Source organism: Micropterus dolomieu, linkage group LG09 (assembly GCF_021292245.1).
Source record: "Micropterus dolomieu isolate WLL.071019.BEF.003 ecotype Adirondacks linkage group LG09, ASM2129224v1, whole genome shotgun sequence".
NCBI classification, from domain to species: Eukaryota; Metazoa; Chordata; class Actinopteri; order Centrarchiformes; family Centrarchidae; genus Micropterus; species Micropterus dolomieu.
In genome coordinates this window covers 27,729,796-27,740,177 of record NC_060158.1, presented here as the reverse complement: position 1 = coordinate 27,740,177, position 10,382 = coordinate 27,729,796, and the positions used below count along the sequence as shown (strand labels likewise).

General features: G+C 40.4%; 1 protein-coding gene across 1 annotated transcript in view; it reads right to left on the bottom strand.

Moving 5' to 3' along the window:
* Positions 1 to 9,265, bottom strand: part of asns (asparagine synthetase) — a 21,029-nt gene extending 11,764 nt beyond the window's left edge. The window contains exons 1-7 of the mRNA XM_046059023.1: positions 9,115 to 9,265; positions 7,162 to 7,430; positions 4,654 to 4,891; positions 4,377 to 4,556; positions 4,205 to 4,306; positions 2,421 to 2,548; positions 2,111 to 2,237 (exon numbers count right to left, since the gene is read on the bottom strand). Of these exons, the coding sequence (XP_045914979.1) occupies positions 2,111 to 2,237; positions 2,421 to 2,548; positions 4,205 to 4,306; positions 4,377 to 4,556; positions 4,654 to 4,891; positions 7,162 to 7,410 (1,024 nt within the window). The 5' untranslated portion in view covers positions 7,411 to 7,430; positions 9,115 to 9,265. The remainder of the gene's footprint in view (positions 1 to 2,110; positions 2,238 to 2,420; positions 2,549 to 4,204; positions 4,307 to 4,376; positions 4,557 to 4,653; positions 4,892 to 7,161; positions 7,431 to 9,114) is intronic.
* Between the last annotated feature and the right edge of the window lie 1,117 nt (positions 9,266 to 10,382).

The following is a 10,382-nucleotide window of genomic DNA, read 5'->3' as shown; positions in this document are numbered from 1 at the left end:
TCCTGCAGTTGTTTTGCAGCTCTTGGCGCGCACCGATGTCCAATCCAGAGTTGTAGTTACGTGACGAGAGGTTGTCAAATGTTATTTCTCTAATCTCAGTCATGCGGCAACCTTTGGGTCTGAAAGTGAAACCATGCAGATGGAACTTAGAGCTGACTCTCTCCAACGGCCAGCAGGGGGGCGAGTTCCATTAGAAATAATGGTCAAATGTTGCTACTTCTCAGCTGATTTATTCCCTCAGTAAACACTTTTAAATGAGTTTAGTCTCAGTCGCTAGTTTCAAGTCTTCTTCAACACAGCAGATGTTCATTTAGTATATTATGGTCCTATTTAGACAATAATGCAGCATATGCTTTTGGACGGGACTACCTTGTGATTGACAGGTCGCCATGGTAACCTGTTCACCAGCATAGAGGCGAGGCGTGTCCGCTGCTCTGTGTACATTTGGCTGTCAGCAGGAGAGCACGTCATATCTGAGTCTGTTAGTATGTTTTGTTTTAAAAGTAAATTGTTTTGTTAACCTTTATATATATATATATATATATATCTTTAACTGTGATTATATTTTGTTTAGGTTTTTTTTTTTATATCCAGGATGTATTTAATAAACGATTAAACACTTTAGGAAGGAGAGCCAGTAAAAATTGTCTTTGGGCCAGTAAGTTTCAAACCCAGTGGCCCAGTGGGGCCAGTTGCAAAATAGTTTAACGTTGAACCCCGCACATGTTGCCCCCACTGACCTCTCTGACCGGTTAACTAATCTCACTGGATTCCACTGTGATTCAAACAAGCGGCAAAGGAATGCAGTGATGCAGCATACTCAGACAAATGTTTGTCACATCACTGAGCACATCAGCACAAATGTGAGGTACTTCAGAGATCGACAGAAAAGGGACTTTATTATTTAAGAAAACATTAGTAGTATACTGTATTTTGGACCAGTTGTCAAGAAAAATATTTTTAAATACAGAAACTCAGCCTGAATACAAATCACAGCTATAATAAACTATAATGATACAACAGCCCTGCAATAACTCTATTACATATTTATTATATATATATATTTCTATTTTGTTTGTCATTTGTGTTCATTTGTAGGACATTGAAATGTTAAAATACTGAACTGCTATTTATAAAGGATTTTATTAATAAAACATATCAAAATATTTAAATAGTAATTCATTTCAAGTAATCTTTGCATGGTCAAAAATATATTTAACTTGAATTTCATTGCAACCAAACCTTTATTTTATTGGTCTGAAATTTAGTAATGCTTTTTTTATAGGTTTCCTGGAAAGAATGATGTATTAATCATAGTACTAATCATAGGAAAAATATGAACATATTTCTTGACAGAAAAGCTCTATGTAAATATTAATTCATTAGCAATTTATGATTGGAAATATTTTTCATCATGTACATGTGTGCTTGACTGTAGACAGTTAATTAATTTGAGCTGCTGTTCACCGAGAAAAAGGCTCTCTAGATTATGCCAGCAAATAAGTGGAATTAATTAACTGAAAGGGTAATGAAAACTGTCTCTATTTCCCCTCTAGTAGTTTAGTCAGTATCAAATGACAGTTATTTCCAAGAAACTTCAAGGAAATGATTATTAGTCAAATTATTCGGTACTTACAAAAATAAAAGGTACCTATAATTATCCTGAAAAGAAAGCATTACAACTAAGCAGATTGTATATATCCAGCACATTTCTAAAACAAATTAAAATGAGCTTATTATAAATTCTAAAGTTTAAAATCTAAATTTAAATTATTCAATTATGTAAAAGTGAAATCATTTCCCATGAAACACTAGTCAACAAATAAGGCTCCTTATTTTCCATCCGTTTGTGTTTTCTTTTCTTAACAGAATTTAATTTGCAGAACAGACTCAGGTGTATAAGTATCAGATAATTTCTCTTTTCTTCCCATTTCTCTCTCAACTTTCTATAACTGGAAGCATGTTCTGATCCATTCTGATCCTAGTTTATTCAAGTGCTATTCAGCTGGCCTAACTGAGGTATGGAAGCTAATATCACAACCTTTGTCTGTAAATACCACTTCTTTTTGTCATTTTCTAGTTTTCCTGGCATGCTTTACCCCACACTCACCAACAGAGGCGCGTATGGTGGTGATGTCATAGGTCTCCAGGTGAAAGACGACATTCTCTAAAGCTTGGATGCCTTCTTCTGCAGTGAAGTTCACCTCGTGGTGTTCACTGCCAATGTGAGCTGCAACCTGATAAACACAAACCAACTGACTAAAGTCCATGTTTTTTTCCCCAGAACCGACCACAAACACTTCTTAGATTCTACAAAAAAGCAGTCAGAAATTATTTGGCTAATTAACTAAATGCTGGAATGAACTAACAATGCTTCCAGGGGAAACATTATCTGAATGTCTTCTATCAGAAGAACTGACCTTGCGAGCAGCGATGATATCTGGACTGTCCTCTGACCCGATTGCAAATGTCTGGATGGGATACTTCAGCTTCTCCTCCTTGGCCAGCTTCACCAGTGTAGCAGCAACCAAACTGGAGTCCAGACCACCTGAATGCGGATCATTGACACAAACCACACTAGCATGTTGGCAGTTTGCTCACCAGCTACAATTAGTTAACTAGCTTGCTACATAATTTGACCAGACTTCTGAAATGAAAACCAGGGACATTTTTGGTTTGGTGGTCAGTATGTCATTTAAAAAATATAATCATATTATATATGAAATAAAAAAGAGGGACAATTTTGGTTTTATAATATGTCAAATATAACTCCTCTGAATGAAATCAATTCCTTTTGAAGCAGAAATTACCTTTCAGCTGCAATCAAAATTTCAGCTTTCTGTCAGGTACAATATTGTATTTCATGTGTTGTTTTGTCTATTGAAAGGTATTTTAAGAGGTAAAAAGGACTATTTGAGTTATAATTGGTCAAATATAACTTTTGAATGGAATCAAATCATTTTGAGTCAGAATATGCCGTTCGGTCAAGCTGCAATCACTTTCTGGCAAGTGGAATACTGCGTGTTATAGGTTGTATTGGCCATTTAAAGGTATTTGAACAGGTTAAAAGGACTGGATTGGTTGGTACACAGCAAGTTAAATAATAGAGTCATAATGATAACTGCAAAAGAGATCATGTCTTTATTTTATATACAACTCAGCAGTAAGTCGTGTTAATTATAGGCCACAGTTTCCAAATATAAACAAGGATATTAGACATGGGCCTACCAAACACAGAATCCATCGGCAACAACAGACTTCTATTATTTCCTATAATCACACAAATGTCACGCCCGGTTAATCGGTTTTCGGCATGACATCTGTACGCCCTGCTGACCAGTCTTTCTGGCCAGGTAAAATCTGATTTCAGGGACATTTCCTGGGACAGCTCCAGATGGGGACAGGCCACCAAAGCCGGGGGCGTCTGGTCAACATATTTACGTGCCATTTACAAAGCCAGCAGCTGGTGCGCTATTGTGGCTGGATAGTGCTAGCATGCTACCTGCTGGCTATCATGTTGCTGCTTAGCTTCTCAGCTACATTAGTTCGCCAGCTATGCGAATAGTCACTTCATATCCAATTCCAGTATCAAATCCACTTATCAAATCCAAATTCTTTGAAATTCTTTAAGTTTTAACAGTTTGTATTGGTAGTGTACCCAATATCAACAACTGGTATTTGAAAATGTATCTACTCATCTGAAAATGAGATGAGTAGAAGAAGATATGAAATGTGGACGGAACACCTTATTTTTCATTAGGTACTTGATCCAAATATTGGAGGTCCTTAATCAGAACTTAATATAAGCTAATAGCTTAAAATACTGATAATATACTTCCAGTGTGAAAAGGCACTTTGTCACACCGTCTTGAGGAGCAGTGATGACATGTAATGTAAGGCACAAGTTGGGACCAATCAGGCATGTTCACTAGTTCACGCAGGAAGCTGTGTTTGGTGTGATCACACACGAAGGGTAACCTTAGGGTAGAATATTTTGGAATGTGAGAAAACCACACTAAAAGAGTGTGCTGATTTGATTAATTGACTTTATAGAAGAACCCTTTTTGCCACCAAAGGCGATACTGTGGTGTTGTTGTTGTTTATGAAGGCTAATGTTCAAATAAAATAGAAGCTGTGTATGTCTTTCTTTGCCGTCACTGTTGTGTAACAAGCAGCCACAGTACATGGCAGGATTTTAAATTACCTGACAGAAGGCAGCCAATTCTCCTTTGAGCCATGAGACGTTTCCTTACGGCATTCTCAAACAGGGTCCTGATGTTGATTTTTACTGTTTCCTCATCAAAACCTGGGGAGACATCAGCTTTAAGAAATGTGATACAAAATGACTAAATTAAGACCAGTGAACAGTTTCATACTTGTAGGCAGTCTCTCCACGGTGTCGTAGATGGCATGAGCAGGCTCTTTTGTGCAGCAGTGAAATTGGTCCATTTGAATGAACCGAACTTTGCCGTTCTGCTTCAAATCAAAGAGTTCAACGTGCCCAGGGGGAAAGGGGACGATGTTGGCAGGGGTGCCATGGGTAATGTCTTTAAGGCCTGTGATCAGAATAACAACAAGTTACAGAGCTGTAACATCTCTTACAAGAGTATAAAAGACCCAGATTCAAGGAGGGGTAACAAACTATCCCATAACCTTTGGCTTCTGAGCAGACTGCGAGGAATCCATCGTCTGTGAGGAGTTTGAACAAAGGCCGGACACCATACGTATCTCTTCCCAGAAAGACTTTTCTGTTGGAAGTGTCCAGCAGAACAAAAGCAAACACACCATCCAGGAGAGCAGCCATCTTCTGGATCCCAACGTGGGCATACAGATGCAGCAAAATCTCACCATCCACTTTAGTCTGGTAATCGAACCCAAACTGCTTCCTCAGCTGGATCAAAATTGGAGAAAAAGCAGACAGGGTTATTTTAGGTTTCCTGGTTTCGCTGGATTAAACAAAATTGACATTATTTGGGTAACATTTGGTTCTCTCCATACCATAGTGCTGATCTTACACTTCTTTCATTCGTTCTGTCATTTCACTTTTTCAGAATTTTGTGAAAAGCTGAAATGATTTGATGAAACAATGTGACTGAATTACAGTTGAATGAAATAAGCAACGTAGGGGATGATATTAACATAACTCAGAGTCTATAGCCATGCTATCAGCTCTATGAGGCTGTCAGGATGCTAACACAAGGACAACGTTAACATGCTGATGTTTAGCAGGTGCAGCCTAAAGGCCCATTTATACTCCTGCGTAGGGTCTACGTGCGTACCTACGCCGTAGGCTACGCACTTGTGCGTCCGAGTGTCCGTCATTCTGCAAAAAAAGGCTAACTGCCGGTTAAGCGCTCCGCTAACGAAAATGGGGGTAAAATTTTAAACGTACGGCTAGTGTAGCCTTTTCAAATGTTACCCACCGAATGGATCACATTCTGATAGCGAAACGAGTCATTTTGCTCGGGTTTTGACGGTCAAATATATTGATTCACTGTGTTACAGCCACCGTTTTGGCCGCTAGTAAAAGTTACCTCAAAGCGCGGGGCACATCCGGTCGGCTCGGAGGCATTGCGAGGCTACCCAGCCGACCAATCACAGAGCTTACGGTCCACGTCGACTCGACGTGTAGTTACATTTTTGAGGAGGTGCACGTCAGGCGACGGCATAGCCTCTGCATAGCCCCGTAGCCTACACCGTCACCTACGCCGTCAATTTGACGCAGAAGTATAAATTGCACTTGATGTTTACCGTCTTCACCATCTTAGTTTAGCATGTTAGCATGCTAACATTTGCAAGTTAGCACTGAACACTGTCATTAGTTTTGAGGGTATTGGGTCATAAACTGAAGTATTCGACAAATTTGAATTTTGAGCGCTAGGTGAAGGTCAGAGGATCAAGTTATCACAGTTCATTCTGAGGGAAACATGAATATTGGTACCAATTTCAAGGCAGTCCATCCAGTATTTGTTAAGATAGTTCAGTCTGAACCAAAGTTAATTTAACCTAATTTATGTTGTAGTGAATTATTGTGAAAGTGCTGTACGTTGACATGAAACTAATAAATGGACAAAAATATATACATACAAAATATAAAACATACAGCTCTTCAGCCAGGGAATAAAAATGTGTTTTAAGTCGCGATTTAAAAACCAGAAAGCTGGGGGCCAGTCTGACATGAAGAGGCAATTCATTCCAGTCTCGGGGCTGCGACTGAGAAAGCTCGATCCCCTCTGTTCTTGAGCCGTGTTTTAGGGACAACAAGAAGAGATTGGTTCGCAGACCTTAATGACTTTGAAGGAGCATGTGGCTTCAACAGATCAGTGACATAGGCTGGAGCTAGTCCAAGGAGGGCTTTAAAAACAAACAATAGAATCTTAAAGTCAATCCTTAAATTAACAGGGAGCCAGTGAAGAGAGGCAAGAACAGGGGAGATGTGATCTCGCTTGCGAGTTCCAGTAAGGAGACGAGCGGCAGCATTTTGAACCAGCTGTAGTCGAGAGAGGGAGGCCTGGCTGACACCTACATACAGAGCATTACAATAATCAAGGCGTGTTGTGATAAATGCATGTATGATCCTCTCAAAATCTGTGAAGGATAAAAAAGGGCTTAAGCTTAGTAAGAATCCTAAGTTGAAAGAAACTAGCTTTCACAACAGAATTGTATGTCACTCGGACGACCCTCATCTCCTGGAAGACGGAGACAATTCAGCCTTTTCAGGACAGCTGCACTGACCAGTTGTCCCGGGAGACAGAGTTAAACTTTTGCTTTAAAAGAGACAGTCAACATCGTCTTTTCTGAATTTTAACACGTTTCTCCCAGAGCACTTACCATCAGTGTCTGTGTAAACGTAAGGTAATAAGTAACAGGGTCTCTGTTACATAGTTTGTTCCTCAGAGAGGAGTGGCAAGTTTATTTATATACTGTAAAATGTCCTGCTCAGTATATCTCAGTCCCAACTCACAATCAGTGGTCTAAATTTAAAAGATGCTTAGCAAACATGCTGTATGTGTTTATGTGAAATATCCGCAAATATATCAATAAACTCTGAAATTACAATATCAGCATCTGCCTCAAAGATTCTGTTTCAGTCAGGATGAAGTGTTCCACAATACAACACCTGTTCAGCTGTTTCACAGTCACAGTCCAGCACATCCTTACCGTGTGATGGTTGTAAATCTCTCCGTTGTAGCAGAGCCACAAGAAGGGAAACTTCTTGACGCGTAAGGGCTGCATGCCATACAGCTGGTCCACGATAGCCAACCGGTGGAAGCCAAAACAGCAATTGGTGAAGCCGTTAACATTCTCAAAGCGAAAGGCATCAGGGCCCCTGTGAGCGATCTTCATGGCACTGGTGCACTGAGCTGACAGGCACTCATCACTGCCAAACAAAGCCCAGATACCACACATTTCACAGCTGAGGAAGATGGCTAGAAAAAGAGAGACAGACATACAGTGTTGATTAGGATGTAGTTTATGATTATAGAATTAAATACTAAGGATCTGAAATGTAAAATGACTGTTGCATAAAAACTACTGGAGTCCAGTACCAACAGCTGTTTGTTTCTAACATTAAAAAAAAAACACAATAATAATAATAATAATAATATGCTTGTCATCAGTTTGAAAGTTTTATAATTCAGAGAAATGCTTTTGAAAAATTTCTGATAGTTCTTAAATCTGCCGTCAACCAAACTCTAGAGACTTAGCCTTACTTAGCCTTCACAAGGTCACAATCTCCTGACAGTACTACACTAGACAGATAATGTGCGGGAAAACAGGTTCCTCTGGCTCTCCCTGGTGCTCTTAGTGCCATTTGCAAGAATCTACTGCGCCTGAACGCAAACAACCAGTTAGAGCCAGGAGGAGTGTCTAACAGAGTGCCAGTCACTGCCTGTGCACACCTAAGTCCCTGAGCCACCATTGGACCTTATTTATTTACATATTTTATGTACGGCAGTTAATGTTTTGACCCTGTTTGAATTGTGCCCTGACTAACACATGATGTTTGTCAATTAAAAAAAAAAGTCTCCCTAGTTAGTAGTTCACTACTACTTGCTTCTGATATCATGAAATCCAGCTGTCTGTAACTTCTGATTAGCAGACTGTGTTGCTATGCATGCTGTTCTGAGCTCTCTGGAACCGACGCCGTGCACACAATTATGGGAACATTAGAGGCTGTAAAACTGCATAATTAAATTATTTTATCCCATTCAAGTTAGAGCAGGGCTAAAACGGAAGTTAGCCGTCTCAGCCGGCGGGAGTTTCTGGTGCGCACGCTGCATTCGTTTTTCCCCACCAGATTTTCGGCAATAGTCACTAGACGGACACCAGCTTTGTGTCAATTGCTGCTCCCTACTCTGCCTCTGATTGGCTAACCCTAACCATACCCAAACCTACCCCTGACCTTAAACAACACAGGCAGCAAGTACTAACCAATCAGAGCAGTATGCATGCATGCATACTCTATGCACGCTGGGAACCGGGGGGGGGCTTGGGTGACTTGAGGTCTTGAAAATGAATGAATGAGTGACTCATACAAACTCAAGTCAGTAAAAAGAGTTAAACCACCCATCTGTCCTCCTGCTGTGGGAAGGTGTGTGTTCGGTGGGAGGGGGAGTCAGCAGCAGCCAACAGGACTGCACGTACTTTGACGGGGCGCAAATACTCGCAGCACTGTTTCACTGCTGCCCACTGCAGCATTCTCAATCGATACTGGACCAATTTCAAAAAATGTTTCCTCAATCAGCCACATGCCCCCCCCCGCCAAATGCAAATGTAACTGTAACTGACCACATGTTGGCTAACAAGACCTGTTAACCCGCACTTTTCATTTAGCTAACGTTACTTTATGGTCCGTTGTCCTTTGTCAACAGCACCAAACGCCAATCTCCATTCAAAATCCTACAATTAAAAATCTGCTATCTATGGGCAAAAGGGGTAACATTGTCACGGAGCTCTCATCCATCGTGGTAACGTTACTTTTTAACCAGGCGGCACTTATTTCTGATTATTGGCTCCTTTATTCCCACAGTCTTCTTCCGGCTCGCGTTCCCGCGCGGTGGTTAACGTTAGCAATGTCAGTGTCAAGTGCAGCCCCACATTACCACGTACCTCGTTCTTCAAATGATTCCCGTAGTGATGATGACTGACAGAGTGGTTTCGCTTGGTTCAGTAATGATACAGCAGTGACAGCAGCCGCCGCGCCAGACGATTAACTTTCAACCGGAAGTAGTGACAGTGTCTTCAAAATAAGAGCGCACTAAAAGCCACACAGCCCTGGAATCAAGTTAGACACGCAGTAGTTTGTTGTTTGGACATCATCAGGTTCAGTTTTATTATCATTACAGAACGCAGGATTGCACAATGAAACGCAGCTTTATCCCTCTCCATGCTACACACACAGCATTTATAAACTTATATGAGAATATTTAAATTACAATATAAACAATATATTGTGACGTGCAAAACCAAAATAATAGAAAGATCCTTGTGATTATTTATGGTGGACTGTGGAGGATGGGGATCAAACATTTTATTTTGAAGGCTTTAATCACAGATAGTTCTTTTAATGTTATCAGTTGATGGTGCAGCAACAGTAAGTAGTGTTGCATCACCTACAGAAGTGTCAGTTTCTCTTTATACAGAGTCTGCGGTGGCATCACATAATGCAAAGGCAATAGCCTGACCATGTGCCACTGAGATCCATGTGTCAGGAGATTACTATTTCAGCTGAAAATATCAGCGATGCTTTAAAATGACTGAACGGCCGTTTTATTTTTGTTTTCTACAAATTCCTCCTCGAACGATTTATTTTTACACATTTACTGTAGGAGTTTTATTTTGAAAGTTTTGTCCGGAGGCCTTAGCTTTTCTCTGTCCCAACTTTACGCTGCAGCCTCACCATGCAAGGTTGCATCACCTGAGGAAATGGTATCTAGGTGAAGCAAGCCCCGTATGCTTGTTACAATGCTTGTTCTCACTTGTTCCTTAATATTGTGGTGTCAGGGCATGGTCACTTCCCAGTCATTAAATGTGAAAGGGTCAAGACCGTGGATATATTTTGATAACTGATTATGTTTCAAGATGGTGCTTATTCAATCTAATGAAAGTTGCTCACCCAGCTCACACATCCAAGAGTGTTTTCTCTTCCGTTTTGGCTTCAGCATTGTGCATGCCATGACACACACATTATTGCATTATTGTCTTTGTTACCGGCTTTGTTATAGCGTGATATTTTAGCCAACATAAGTGATGGACCTATAGTACTATAGTATATATAGTACTATCTATTGGTGTTGTAGTCAAGACCGCCCAAACCGAGACCAAGCCAAGATCAGAGTTTATCGAGACCGAGACAAGACCAAGACTTTTAGGGGCTA